This window comes from Dendropsophus ebraccatus, chromosome 10 (assembly GCF_027789765.1).
Source record: "Dendropsophus ebraccatus isolate aDenEbr1 chromosome 10, aDenEbr1.pat, whole genome shotgun sequence".
Taxonomy (NCBI): domain Eukaryota; kingdom Metazoa; phylum Chordata; class Amphibia; order Anura; family Hylidae; genus Dendropsophus; species Dendropsophus ebraccatus.
Genome location: NC_091463.1, coordinates 71,217,516 through 71,233,649, shown reverse-complemented (window position 1 = coordinate 71,233,649; position 16,134 = coordinate 71,217,516). Strand labels below are relative to the sequence as shown.

At 41.9% G+C, this 16,134-nt stretch overlaps 1 protein-coding gene across 2 annotated transcripts in view; it reads right to left on the bottom strand.

Moving 5' to 3' along the window:
• Positions 1 to 15,390, bottom strand: part of LOC138765985 (interleukin-13 receptor subunit alpha-1-like) — a 69,960-nt gene extending 54,570 nt beyond the window's left edge. Inside the window, exon 1 of one of the 2 annotated variants that reach the window (XM_069943223.1) lies at positions 15,261 to 15,390. In XM_069943223.1, the coding sequence (XP_069799324.1) occupies positions 15,261 to 15,366 (106 nt within the window). In that variant the 5' untranslated portion in view covers positions 15,367 to 15,390. Of the gene's footprint in view, positions 1 to 4,491; positions 4,690 to 15,260 lie in introns of those variants that run through there. The other variant, XM_069943224.1, reaches the window with a different exon arrangement.
• Positions 15,391 to 16,134: the final 744 nt, after the last annotated feature.

Genomic DNA, 16,134 nt, shown 5'->3' with positions numbered 1-16,134 from the left:
TAACATGGTGATGTCACGACCCGACTCCCAGAGCTGTGAGGACTGTGGCTGCTGGAGAGGATGATGGCAGAGGGATGCTCAGTGTCCCTCCAGTTCCCTGTGTCCCTCAGTGTCCCTCTGCCATCATCCTCTCCAGCAGCCACAGCCCGCACAGCTCTGGGAGTCGGGTTGTGACATCACCATGTTATCCAGGAAGTGACATCACCATGTTATCCAGGAAGTGACATCACCATGTTATCCAGGAAGTGAAGCCTTGATGCAGCAGTAGGTGCAGGGAAAAATCACTTAATAAGCATTTCCTGTAATAAGTGTATATTGGTAATTTGTATAACTTTTAGGGGTAATACAATACTTTAATAAAAATTTTCGCCGGACTTCTCCTTTAAATCTGCCAGGTTACATATACTGTAAGCGGTTGTGCACACTTGCCCAAGGCCAAGTTTATGTGATTGACCTGCCCCATTATCAATGCATACACAAAGAAGCAAGATCTGAGTAGCCAATAGTTGAAGACTAATTTAAAAACGGCAGGCAGGCAGGGCAGAGCATGAAAATAATAAGCAACCTAAACACACCTATTCCTGTGCTTCCGTTGTATCGCTCTTGGGTCCCACTAATGGCCACCGGAAAGCATTTTCTGCTGGAATATGGGTACGTCACATACCCAGCTCTTACCGCTACAACAATCCAGAAAAAGAAAAAATACTATAGCACTCCTCTTCATAGACTTGCCAGTCTTAATAAGTAAGTAAAAAACATATCAGTATGGGATGCAATAGTTACCAACCCTAGTGTCCAAATAGGGCAAAAACAGTCTCAAGTCCAACAAAGGTAACAGCATCTCACGAGGCGGCTATAGATGAAAAAATAAAGTTGCTTATTCCAGCATGTTACTCACACTCATGAAGTGCCATGCTGGAATAAACAACTTTATTTTTTCATCTATATCCGCCTCGTGAGATGCTGTTACCTTTGTTGGACTTACCGCTACAACGTCACAGCCCACCGCAGTCACTGATTGGCTGAGCGGGCAATCACTCCAGATACGTGACTTTGCAGCTAGGTGAGCTGCAGGTCACCGGCGGCTCTCAACAGGACCCAGGTAGCCATAAAGTAGTCTAAAGTTTATACAGGAGTCATTTGGCAATGTGCCACCTGGAGGAGGTTAGTACCCCAAAAGGCAAAGCCAGATTGGGCTAAAAACCAGGGCACAGCTTTCCCGCCCCTTTCACTTTCATGACTATTTTTGCATCTATACCCTTGCACTATTCTTTGCAAACTAGGGAGGTGTAACCAAAGGTGTAACACTGTTATTTTGCTTGTTTGTCTGTTTATCTGAAGTGGTCCATTACTTGGGATCTAGACTCCGAACTGAGCAACACAAATTCCACAACACTGCACTGTAGTCTTGCACAAACAGAGACAAACTGCTTCTGGCCCCATTCACATTATACATCTACTATCTAAACAAGTCCCAGACTGTCTTAATCTGCAATATTCTATATTCTTTGTAATGCTGGGAGGGTTAATCCGGGGTCTAGTTGCTAATGAGCTCATTGTGATTAACCCTCCCAGCATTACAAAGAAGCTACAATGTTGCAGATAAAGCCAGTCAGGGACTTGTTTATGTCAACTGTCTAAGAAGGAAGGGGGGCGGAGGGGAGACAGAGAGAAAAGCTCACACACAGATTTTTGTGTTTTAGCAGCTTATAACTAGGGGGAAGGAGACCAAATAGATAATAACAAGTATGGAATAAATTGTTAGTGGAATTTGAGTATTTTGAGTGGAATACCCCTTTAATGTCTTTTTGAGCATTTTGCATAACATACATAACTACTTTTTTTACAATCAGAAAATAAACTGTATCTGAGAGAAATGCTAGTGTCTGTTTGAGCCGTAAGTTGATAAGAAAAAATTCTGTCCATTCTTGGTGAGATTAGCTTTTTAAACATCCTCTACTCTGTATTAGTATCAGCAAAATTGTTAACCCCATATATTACTGTTTTAATTTATTTATTTTTTTTGGTACTATTCAAAATTAACACTAGACATTCCATTACCCGGATAGAAATGAAGAAATCCAGCAATCAAACCTTCACTGCGCCATGTTTTGATCTTAAAGTGGTGATCACAACATACGGTATATACAGATGCCTCCTGGCTGGTGTTAAGACTCCACCAATTTGCCATTAATGACCTATGAGAATAAGCCATCAATTATTGCCCAGAAATACCCTTTAGTGTGAATGGACCCTTAATCTTTTTGCTATTTATATTACTTCAAAACATGGTGGTGGAACCAGCACTACGGGATGTGGACAGATAAATCATAACTTTTATTCGTACATTAAAAACTAAAGTGCTCCATGGTCAGACCAACGTGTTTTGCGCAGCTGTACTTAATCAGGGTCTACACACAATGGAAGTACACTCCATTGCAATTAATAAAATCATAAATGTTGTACTTTCTGCTGTTGGTGCTATCAGTGAAGCTAACTTTATGTGTAACATATTTATAAATTGAGCAACGGCTAGTACCGCATTTGTAACTGCCCGTTACTGTGACCGAAATTGGAGTGGTGTTAGTGTGGAGCATACTGGGTGATTACAAATCTCCCAAGGATTTGCCCCTGAGAGCCACACATCTGTGGCCTTCATCCAGTATCTCTGCCAGGATCCCATCCTGTCTCAATATCGGAAGATTTTTATTGAGGACCTGAATGATCTGATTATACTCGGGTGAGTAAACTGTAGCAAAAGTGACAGGATTGGGAACAGAGCGTTCAGACTCAGCGTTAGGCTATGTTCACACAACATTTTTTTCAGCTGTTTAAAATGACGGACATCATTTAGCTGTCTGGCAGCCTGTCAGTGCAATGACTGCTGTTGGTACATAAGGGAGCCAACCCCCCCACCTTGCAACCTATCATATTGAGGTTTGCTCGCTTAATGAGAGAGTTTGCAAAATGTTGATCTAACTATGGAGCACTTTTGTTTTTAATTGTCCAAATAAAATTTTTGTTTTATCCGTCCATATCCCGAAGTGTTGGTTCTACCACCTTGTTTTAAAGCAACTTTGGTTTGGCCAACGTTGGAAGCCCATGCACCCTCCACTCTGATCACCTGTTGCCACAAAGTACCGTCTTATATGGTGAGTTGTATCTTCTCTTCTATATTTTTGCATTATATTTATATCACTATAGAACCATTTAGAGTTTGTGTTAATCTCTTTGCTGATGGGCATTTTTTCTTCTCAGCTTTGTTGCTCTTATCTGTTTTTTTTTTTGTTTGTTTTTTGGACAATGTACAGTATATTTTCCTGATAGGTTTTCAGTGTCATAATCTAATGCTTATTATTTGTTTTTTACTACCCCATTAGTTCTGACTGTATCAACACTTCAAATTTTGTAAGGTAAGTACATCTTTTTATTTATTTTTGTTATTGAGAAAACGGGATCCTTCACAAGATCCACAGGTTTCATTTGACCAGCTAAGACTTTCCTCTGACACAACTTTTTCAGAGCGTTTTTTTCGGGCTGAGAAAAAGTGGACAAACAACTCTCTAAAAATTGCCAGCAGTTTTTCTTGCTTTTTTTTCTTCTCATTTTTATCTCCATTGCTATAGGTGTTTTTTTTCTCTCTCTAGCATTTTCCTTTTTTAATTATACTTTACTCCTATACTATTAGTAATAGTATTTTTTTTCCTTAAATGTATTTTTACCCATGGGAACTATGCAGCAATATACTTCATCCCTGTTATCAAAGGTGGTCAGAAACCGACACAATGACATTCCTGTGCACATGTTCATAGGTATATTAAAAGTATTGATTGCTTGGGGGTCTCAGGTAACCAGATGCTTTTCTTTATGACTTACCACTCAATATGACTCACCAGACAAAGTCTAATAAAAGTCTACTAATCTCATCTACCATAATAAGACAGATCAAGAAGCAAGCTGGGGCAGAAGTTCACCTTCACACAATTCTACTAGCTATATCTAAGGCCGAGGAGGTTTAGGCAAACTTTTGACGTTAAATAAGTTTTTAAATAAGAAGTAACACTTTATGTCCTGTATATTGTAAGTTCATATAATAGATAGATAGATAGATAGATAGATAGATAGATAGATAGATAGATAGATAGATAAAAGATCTATCTATATCTTTTCTATTATTTGTACACAGTGTTTGTAATATTCTATGATTTCTGCACTGTTCATGTTCTTATGTCCTTGACAAAGTTTTCTCAGACGTATAAACAGAATACTGTGTCTACAATATCAGTTTTGGCCAAACTAATATCTGTATTATCCACAAATCATTTGGATATCATGAGACGTTATCTGTTACATTGTTCTACGTTATCTGTCTATGCACGTCATACAGTATAGATGTACAGATGTATAGATGCCAATCACCTAGATAACCTGGATGATCGAAGAGAAACAAAGAATTAAGAGAGATTCTAAGTGAATATAAATATTACTCACTCATTCCACCCCCTGTAGACTGTACGGCCACATTCAGTGAAAGCAGTAACCATATAATGTCCAGATTACAGCAGTATTTCTCCATTTTTCCTGCTCAGTTTGTAGTGGTATGGTGATATCTGAGCAGTAGCTGCCTCTTTGTAGTCCAGCACACAGTCTGTCCTCTAGCAGAGAAGTTACGAAAAAACTTGCATGTTCCCAGAAAACAAACTTCCTGGCATTTTCTACATAGTGTCCACCCCAATGCCTGCCCCCTCTCCTCCTACAAGCTCTGATGATTTCCTCCAGCAGAAATACTGTTTCTGAAGCAGATGTGAGAATTACTCTCTTACGCTCTATCAAGAATATTGCTGCGTTACTAAATGTTCTCGGTGGCAGAGTCACCACCTGCGCAAAAACTTACTTTAACCCACACAGTCTAATAATATACAATGCTGTGAAAAACCACAGATTTGTAATGTCAGTAGTGGAAATGCCCACATACACTTCCACCCTTCATTGTTCCAGCATTGCCTATTCATCATTATTTGTAGATGGAAATAATTCAGTTTATTTAAAGAATCTGGATCAACGTTAAAGTCTGCAGAAACATCAGGCTTTCCAGATTGTCATGCTGTAAGATAATACTATTATATTGTAAGGCTGGGTTCGCACTGTGTTTTTGCACTACGTTCAATGGATTCGTTTTTAAATGGCTGCTTTTAACGTACACAAAAATATGGTCAACCACGTATTTGTGTACACTAAAAAAAAAGCATGTTTTTTTTTTTTTTTAAATAATGGAACTCAATGGAAAAAACGGATCCACACAATTTCATCCATTTTTGCTTTCGTCTTTTCATCTGTGTGTTTTTCCCCTCAATTGTAAATGTTAAACGGACTGCAAAAACCCAGTGTGAACCCAGCCTTAGTCTGACAGCCACATTTAAAGCGACTCTGTACCCACAATCTGTCTCCCCCAAACCACTTGTACCTTCGGATAGCTGCTTTTAATCCAAGATCTGTCCTGGGGTCCGTTCGGCAGGTGATGCAGTTATTGTCCTAAAAAACAACTTTAAGGGTAGCTTCACACACACCGTATTGTAGCGGATTTGATCTAAATAACTAAACACAGCATTAAATCTGCACTAGAGATGAGCTAACCTGGAGCATGCTCGAGTCGATCCGAACCCAAACTTTCGACATTTGATTAGCGGTGGCTGCTGAACTTGGATAAAGCCCTAAGGCTATGTGGAAAACATGGATATAGTCATTGGCTGTATCCATGTTTTCCAGACAACCTTAGAGCTTTATCCAAGTTCGCTCATCTCTAATCTGCACCATCAAATCTGCTGCGGATCCTGTACGTGTGAACGCACCCTTAAAATTGCAGCCTTGTGCCAAATGGCCGTGGCGCAGAGTATCTATGCCCTAACTTTGCACCACCCCTCCGTCCCTCCTCCCCACCCTCTTCATCATTAGGAATGCCACTGGCAGAATTTTTCCTATTCCTCTGCAGTGAACACTGCACAGGTGCCTTAACGATCCAGCCCATGTGCCGTGTTTTCACAGCTGATGAATAGGAGACAATCTGCGTGAAGCATTCCTAATGATGAGGAGGGCGGGGAGGGACAGAGAGGTTGTGCCAGCCTAATGCACACACACTCTAGGCCATGGCCGTTTGGCACAGGGCTGCAAGTTTAAGGGTAGCTTTACACATACTGTATAACAGCAGATTTTCTGCTGTGGCTCCTCAGCAGATCTGCAGCATATTTGACTAAATGAATGAACACAGCATTAAATCTGCACTGTCAAATCTGCTGCGCATCCGCAGCAGATTCGATGGTGCAGATTTGATACTGTGTTCATTCATTTAGTCAAATCTGCTGCGGAACCGCAGCAAAAAATCCGCTGCTATGGTACGTTTGAAGCTACCCTTGAAGTTGTTTTTTAGGACAATAACTGCATCACCTGCTGAACGGACCCCAGGACAGATCTTGGATTAAAAGCAGCTATCCGAAGGTACAAGTGGTTTGGGGGGGGGGCGGGGACAGATTGTGGGTACAGAGTCGTTTTAAGTGTTATAAATGCCTATCATTGGGGGCAACTGCTACAGTCTGACTTCAGCGCTGATCTGCACTGGAATGATCAATATGAGCAATCAAATCATTGCTTATATACAGTGGCACTCAAAAGTTTACATACCCTGGCAGAATTTTTGCTTTCTTGTCCTTTTGTCAGAGAATGTGAATGATAACACAAAACCTTTTTTCCCACTCATGGTTAGTGGTTGGGTGAAGCCATTTATTGTCAAACTACTGTGTTTTCTCTTTTTAAATCATAATGACAGCCAAAAACATCCAAATGACCCTGATCAAAAATTTACATGCCTCAATTCTTAATACCATATATTGCCCTCTCTAACATCAATGACAGCTTGAAGTCTTTTGTGGTGGTTGTGGATGTGGCTCTTTATTTTCTAAGATGGTACAGCTGCCCAGTCTTCTTGACAAAAAGCCTCCAGTTCCTGTAAATTCCCAGGATTTCTTGCATGAACTGTGCACTTAAGATCTCTTGAGTGGCTCAATGATATTGAGATCAGGAGACTAAGATGGCCACTCCAGAACCTTCATTTTGTTCTGCTGTAGCCAATGAAAGGTTGACTTGGCCTTGTGTTTTGGATTATTGTCATGTTGGAATGTCTAAGTATGACCAATGCGCAGCTTCCGTGCTGGCAGAATAATACTGAGGTCAGAAGACTCAGATGGCCACTTCAGAACCTTCATTTTGTTCTGCTGTAGCCAATGACACATTGACTTGGCCTTGTGTTTTGGTCCGTTATCATATCCAAGTAAATCACATGTGCAGCTTTGCCTTCAGTATTTGCTGATAATCGGCTGCGTTCATCTTTCCTTAAATTTTGACCACGTTTCCTGTGCCTTTGTAGCTCACACATCCCCAAAACATCAGCGATCCCCCTCCATGCTTTACAGTAGGAATGGCGTTCCTTTCATCATAGGCCTTGTTGATACCTCTCCAAATTACCTTGTTGCGGAAGGTTTGAGGCTTGTCTTTGTGCTGTTTGGCATATTGTACAGTACAGAAAGCACAGTAGTCTGACAATAAATGACTTCACCCAACCACTAACCATGAGTGGAAAAAAATGTGTTATGATTCATATTCTCTGAAAAAAGGACAAGAAAACAATATTTCTTTCGGGGTATGTAAACTTTTAAGCACAACTGTAAGGCAGTACGAAGAGCAATAATCAGCCGAATTGGCTGTGTAAGAGGATTCTAAGACACCAATGTAACTCCATTCTACCCTGCTGCAGGGCCGCCATCAGGATTTTCGGGGCCCCATACAGCCAAATTGTCTGCCCCCCCCCCCCCACTAACGAAAACTATGGAACGTATCTTTGACTCAGGGCTGGCCTTTGGGGGGTGCGACCTGTGTGGTTGGCACAGGGCACATCACTCCCGACTGGCTGGGGTGGGGATGTACCGGCAAACAAACAGCACACTTAACATACAAATTGAAATTAGATGTGCTGTCTGCCGCTGCTTTGCAACTAGAACCCCCAGCATGCCTGGTCAGCCGCTGCTGATAGGACATCAGCCGCTGCAAAAGGACATAACACAAACAATGAGTGCTAAAGGACTCGAATATAAAGTATTTAACCTTGCTGAGAGAGAACTACGACTCTTTTAGACACTGAGTTCGTTGAGGTCATACCTGGAATGTGAACGAGTCCCAAGAGGGCTCAGATCATATAAAGAACCCTCACAATTTTCAGATGACCACCATTTTGTGCAAGAATGGAAAGAGCTACACCAAATACATTGCACCAACTTAATGAAATTAATAATCAAAAGAAATGAAACAGAATATGAAATGATCACAACTGAACTGCTAAAAACTAAAACTGAGCTACGAACCAGATTACAAGAAGATGAATTTTGCGCCTTACAAAAAAGGCTTGATGGGAAGTTAACAAAATTACAAAATGAAGTAAAAGAAATTAAAAAGGATAAATTCATCCGAGACAAAGTGGACTATATGACAGGACGGGCCTTTGAAAAAAGAAAGTACTATAATTCATCTAACAAGTATAATAAACGTGAACAGAGCAATAAAAGCAAAAGTAACAACAAAAACAAAAAACAACAAGATAGAAAGAAAAAAGCAAGTGATTACTGGACAACCGAGTCCGATACCTCCTCCACTGACAAAAACAAGATCCACAGACACGCAAAAAAGAAGGGAAAAATATAAAGGAAAAAACAAAAACAACTACAACACCCAAAGAATCCCTCCCTTTAGGAAAAGGAAAACCAGACGAGGAAGGGGAAGAAGAAATAAAAAGGATCGGAACAAAAAGGAAACAAGTATCATGGAAAAACTAGACAATGTGAACAGTGCCCTAATAAGCGAACCGCCTCTAGTTGTTAATCTCACAGATCTAGAACTCAATGAATCAGTACTATCCGTATTAAATAAGGGACTAAATTACTGTCTTACCGAGGAATTTAACGTAGTGGACTTCCAAATAGATATGTATAAAAGCATGCGTAAGCTGAATTTAAAAAGTTTTTTTCTTCCCAAAATGTGAGTTCTTATGGTACTAAAAAAGAAGTGGAGGGAGAAGTACCAGTAGAAGTGGGATCCCTAGGTTTCTTTCTAGCGGGGGCCGAGGACGAACAAGATAGACAGGGACTAAGTACCCTACTACAGTTGGCAGATAGCAATGAACTATACTGTAACAATGATGATACTGTTTTTTTTGCAGGTGGTCTTAAGAGCACGTTCTCCCCCCCTATAAGCCAAGATAGTAACTTGGAATTATTCCAACAAAAAGTTTTGGAACAGGTAAAAGCACTCATATATCCAAATGACCCCGATAACGTTACATTACAAGAAAAAAACGCGTTAAAGTGGCTACAAGAACATAATGAAATCATCTGCAAAAAAGCTGATAAGGGGGGAAACTTAGTAGTTATGTGGAGAAAAGATTATGAATTAGAGGGTAAAAGACAGTTGAGTGATACCACATACACTAAACTAAAAGAAAACCCTACCCCCAAAATACTAAAAAAACTACAAACCTTCCTTCGTATTTATGTGGAGAAAAACAAACATTCTATCCAAAAAAACAGCTGAAAAATTGCTTCCAGTTAACCCTAAAAATGCTGTATGGTACCATGTACCAAAATTGCACAAAGGGGTTACTCCACCTCCAGGGCGGCCCATAGTTGCGGCCATCGGCTCCATTACTGAGCCGTTGTCTAAATACTTGGAATGGCTATTGAAACCGCTTTTAAAAGACGTGCCATCCCTAGTAAAAGACACAAACGAGTTCCTGACCACTCTAGCTGACATAGAATGGCCCCAAGGGGCACTGTTAGCCACCATAGACGTGGAAAGTTTATATACCCGTATACCCCACGACAAGGGTGTCACTGCAGTGCGTCAACTATTAGAAAAGACCGAAAAAAAGTAGGGGTTTTGTGGATTTCATATGTGAGGCTTTATATTTCATCTTGCAAAATAATTGCTTCCAGTTTGATGACGAATGGTACAGACAGGGCGAGGGTACAGCGATGGGTACGCCCGTCGCTTGTACCCTCGCTAATCTGTACCTCGCCATACTGGAGAAGGAAATTGTATTTTCTAAGAACAATCCCTATCTGGTATACTTGAATTGTTACAAGAGATTTGTGGACGACGTTTTTGTTATATGGTCGGGTACCACTGAGGAATTCACCTCATTTGTCCAATACCTAAATAACAATAACATGAACATGACATTCACTAGTAAACATCACAACACACAGATAGAATTTTTGGATGTATTTGTTACTATACACAACAATCAGATAAATACCACCAGTTACCGAAAACCCACAGCTTCCAATGCTATCCTCCACTACTCTAGTTACCATCCCCCACATACCAAGACAGCTGTCCCGTACGGACAATATCTCCGACTTCGGAGAATTAACAGCTCTGATGAGACGTATTCAATACAGGCAAACGAATTAACTGAACGCCTCAATAGACGAGGTTACCCACTAGATATACTGCAACAAGCCAACAATAGGGCATTCAAACAAAAACAAAAAGACTTACTTGCTTCTAATAAACGTCACAAAAAATACAATAACAAGGTAGATGAAAAGGCACGTTTTGTTTTTTCTTTTAAATATGGCCCACTAGCAGATACGATACGAAAAGCTATCTTGGATAATTGGTATATCGTTCGGCATGATCCTCTCTATGCCGAGCTATACACCACCAAACCCATGATTACCTTTAGACGTACCAGGAATATCAAGGATATCATAGTACGTAGTAAATATTCCAGTAAAGAAATGAAAAAGAAAGATGACTGGCTCGGGAATATGTTACATGGCAATCACAAATGTGGTAACTGTAAATGGTGCTCGAATATGCTACAATGTAAAACGATAAATTTGGGTGGCCATACTTGTAATATACCTGACATGATCTGCTGTAAAACAAAATTCGTAGTATACGCTTTAGTCTGTACATGTGGGTTTTTCTATATAGGAAAAACCATCCGCCCTATGAATAAACGGTTTAGCGAACATGTCAGGTCATTACGCACACTACAAGGGGCACCACGCTTAATAGACCACATGAATGAAAAACATAACGGAGATGTGAGAGATCTCAAGTTCCTGGGACTAAAACGAATACATCCAAAAGGGTACGGAGATGCCAATCGGCAGTTACTCCAATGTGAATCGCGGTTGATACTCGCGACTAATGCACAAGGGCAGATAGGTCTAAATGACCGTACCGACCTGAGTATGTTCCTATGATCACCTGTCTTGTATATATACCACCTTTTTGTATGTATAACAGAGATATTTTCTTGTTTTTAAAAAAAAAACACATTGTAACGCCCACTATTCTGACACGTCACACCGTGAGAGTATATGGAGCGACGTGACTGAAGGGGCGGGATCTGAAGAAGCGCCGATTAGTAGGCGTGAAACAGCTGTCATCCCTGGTGGAAGGTGTTGGCGTCCCTCTCCCCATGAACTTGCACCGCGCTCCTATGCGCGAATAAAGAAAATTTTTTCTTCACCCACCGGTGAGTGCACTCGGATTTTCTCTTATCTTACTTAGTACTTTATGAGTTACTACTGAACCTTGCCCGATTGTTGCACCACACAAGAAGGTGGATGTACGAGTGAATACTTGTTATGCACGCAGCTGGTGAGGCTATTTATGTATTAGAAGCCGTAGTAGTGCCGACTCTTTCTATCTATGAATTGACTGCGATATATATATATATATATATATATATATATATATATATATATATATATATATGGATGTAGTATACACATATATATATGCTGGATATAGCATACACATACCATACAGCCTGGATATAATATACAGATACCATACAGCATCACCCCTCCAGACTCCATGTCCACAGAAATCAACACACACACACACATCCTCTTTAATATGACCCACGGATAGAACACCGCCATCACGGTGAAGCCGATGCCGTGGTATGTTTTTAGAACTGCGGCCCGGTTCCCGTGTACGGCGCCGTTCTATCCACGGGTACCGTGCTAGGTCTGAAGCACAGGAGGCGGGCTGGCTTGCCCCAGTGGGCGGAATCCCCCGCCTCCCTATGACGCGGCTCCATTAATTATAATGGAGCCCTGTCATAGAGGGGAGGGAATTCCCTCCCACTGGGGCAAGCCGGTCCGCCTCCAGTGCTTCAGACGCATTGTTCAAGCACAGCAGAGCCGAGTTGTCGGTTACATTGGTCAAGCACAGCAGAGCCGAGTTGTCGGTTACATTGGTCAGGCACAGCAGAGTTGTCAGTTACATTGGTCAGGCACAGCAGAGCTGAGTTGTCGGTTACATTGGTCAGGCACAGCAGAGTTGTCAGTTACATTGGTCAGGCACAGCAGATCTGAGTTGTCGGTTACATTGGTCAGGCACAGCAGAGTTGTCGGTTACATTGGTCAGGCACAGCAGAGCTGTCGGTTACATTGGTCAGGCACAGCAGAGTTGTCAGTTACATTGGTCAGGCACAGCAGAGTTGTCGGTTACATTGGTCAGGCACAGCAGAGCCGAGTTGTCGTTTACATTGGTCAGGCACAGCAGAGTTGTCAGTTACATTGGTCAGGCACAGCAGAGTTGTCAGTTACATTGGTCAGGCACAGCAGAGTTGTCGGTTACATTGGTCAGGCACAGCAGAGCCGAGTTGTCGTTTACATTGGTCAGGCACAGCAGAGTTGTCAGTTACATTGGTCAGGCACAGCAGAGTTGTCAGTTACATTGGTTAGGCACAGCAGAGTTGTCGGTTACATTGGTCAGGCACAGCAGAGTTGTCAGTTACATTGGTCAGGCACAGCAGAGCTGAGTTGTCGGTTACATTGGTCAGGCACAGCAGAGTTGTCAGTTACATTGGTCAGGCTCAGCAGAGCCGAGTTGTCGTTTACATTGGTCAGGCACAGCAGAGCCTAGTTGTCAGTACGGTAGGGACTGGTTCAGCAGTAGGAGATTTATATACTATACCAGGATGGGGGCACGCACACACACACACACACACACACACACACACACACACACACACACACACACACACACAGTAGTGGATTATAATAGGGGCGTTTTGGGCGTTTATCCGTCCCTGCACACACACACACACACTCTCTCTCTCTCTCTCTCTCTCTCTCTCTCTCTCTCTCTCTCTCTCTCTCTCTCTCTCTCTCTCTCTCTCTCTCTCTCTCACACACTCACACTCACTCTCTCACACACACTTACTCTATGCAGGGAAGCTCCAGGACCCATTCAGTCTTCAGTGCTCCTCACACAGCGGCTCCTCCTCTCCCCCTCATGTTCCGACCTTGCAGCAGAGACGACGGCAGCCAGAGAAGTTTGTGAGATGGAAGGGGGGAGAGAGGAGAGAGGAGAGGGGGCCGCTGCATCTACCTGTCATGTGGGAGAGCACACAGGCGGAAGTCACCAGCTCCACACGAGCCTGGGAGCTGCTGAGGAGGGGGCCGGTCCATTGTGGAGGGTGGGGGGGGGGATTCTGCAGCCCGGTCCACAGACAGTGCAGGGGGGAGGAGGGCCTAATGATTTTAGTTAAGTAGAAGGGGCCCCTTACATCTGCGGGAGCTCTCCCCTCTCCCTGCACTGTCTGTATACCAGGTTTCTCATAAAAGTGAAGTGTGTGGGAGACCCGGGCCCCCCCATAGGCCGGGCCCCATACACCTGTACTGCCAGTAATGCCCTGTTGGCGGCCCTGCCCTGCTGTATTCCTTACATGAATGCTATGGTCCTTCTACCCAGATTGCTGAGCAAACAGTGCCTGCTAAGACAAATCGGTTTATACTTCTTGGTTCTTTGGTGTGGCCCAAAGCCAAATCGGGTAAGTAGCACAACGGGTCCACAGTCGCTGTCCTTTACACACAGTGACAAGCCAGGAACTGGGCGGCGTCACATCGGGAGCTGCAGGGGACCCAGGCTGGTAAGTATTACTTTTAAGAAATGTTTATGTTGGCTTAAAATATTAAAACTTTTAAATGGATACTATGTTAATCTCTTTACCGTCACTCATTCTCAGACCACCTTGATATGCAGTTTGCAGCCTGCTCCTTATCACATGTTTTGTATAGGTTTTTATATCATTGTTTTATCAGCATATTTCTGTAAAAAGGGGATATGTTACTGACAATAATGGAAGTGACCGAATCCACAAATGATCCAGCGATTCCTGTAGCTGTTCACTCCCAGTAACTGAGCCGAATAAAGGCTTTTCAGTACAAGTGGTGACTGACTTGTACATAGTTCATTGGTACTTGTATCATATCTATTATCATTTCTTTTATTGGGAACATTTGAAATATTAACCCCTTCCCGTCAGTAACATGGATATATACGTTCCTACTGCACATACCCCGTGCAGTAGGAATGTATATAACCCCTTAAACGCCGCAATCTACAACGATCGCAGCGTTTAAGGTACTCAGTGACAGATCAGGCATTTGTCACTGAGTGATCGGGACCAGATCGCATGTGCCGACAGGCGGGGATAAGCTCCTTACCTCCGTCCTGTTGGATCGTCAATCTATGTGTAGAGTCTGCTCTCAGACAGGCTCTATACATAGATCGCCGATAACACTGATCTATGCTATGCTAAAAAAAACACCAATAAAAGTTTAAAATACCCCCTTGCCCTTTATAAAAATATAAATTTAAATAAACATATTACATATCATAGCGTGCGGAATTGTCCGATCTATTAAAATATAATATTATTGTTCCCGCACGATAAACGGCGTAAACGGAAACAAAAGAAAATGCACCAGGATTGCGGATTTTATTAAATTATATATCACTAAAAAATTCATAAAGAGCAATCAAAATTTTTCTGCTACACCAATATGATATTAATAAAAACTAGAGATCATGGCGCAAAAAATGACAACCCAACCAGCACTGTAGGTAGAAAAGGGGGGAGCTATGGCTCTTAGAAGGGGGAGGAACATTGCATTAATTTGACCCGGACTTTTGTGCATCAAAGGCCTCTGTCTTGAAGGGGTTAATAATATGAATTAATGAGGAAAACTTTTTCATTTAATCTAACTCCAAAGGTTAATACTACTACAGTATGGATAAATCTGACCCAATCAGCAAGGAAGAAAACACGGCTCAGAGTTGACCAGGATTACTATTTTGGTTTATATTCTATTAAAGGGGTTATCTGGGGAGCAGAACTCCCTTACCTTGCACCCTGGCAGCACACTTCCATTTGGCACTATAACTTTCTCTCCGCTGGACGGGGGGGCAGACTGAAATGATCGGGCAGGTATTATATTGCCATCTTTTCATGTTGGAGAAACCACGCCTGCATCCAACCTTGCCGTGGTTTGAAAAGTTTTTTTATGCCAAAGAAATAAAAACATGTTAAAATCCTATTATGGCAGTGTACAAACTTTTTTTTTTTTTTTACAACCCCTGATAGCTATAACTGTTCTTGTGTAATGCCCTGATGTTTTAATGGATCACCAATTAAGTAGTATTTTTATTCAGGTGCTGGGCTCCACTCCATGTATTTGCACAGGCTACAGGGTAACTGATACAAACTTCATACTGAAGACTAGTTTTCTCATTCAGAACAAAAGACACCTATTATGGCTATAGATAGCTCTGTTAGATGGCAACCAAGTTAGAGCAACCCTCTGCATAAGTAAGGATAGACCCCACCCTCACTTAGAGACCCCACAATGGTACTGTATGATCCTGCCCATAACTACATGCAGCAGTAGAGAATAATGTGCTGTAATTGAGTGTTCTGCCAGTAGGGGGAGTAAAGTGACGGAGGTCTTGCTGTAACCCCTTGTGGAAAACGTAGCTCTAAGAGGAGATATGATGTTTTTGTATGTGTGTGGTTATTGCCTAATCTCTTATAACTCACATGTTTGTCCTGTATTTTGTAGAATAATAGGCACTGAACTTTACTGAGGTTCATTGCATTCTGTATCCAGACTGATATAATCTGTAATGTCCTTTGTTGTAGATACTATGTACATTTGTCCATCTCCATGAGGCTGGGGGTGAAATCCTGACTAATCACAGCAGCATGTATTTAGTACATGT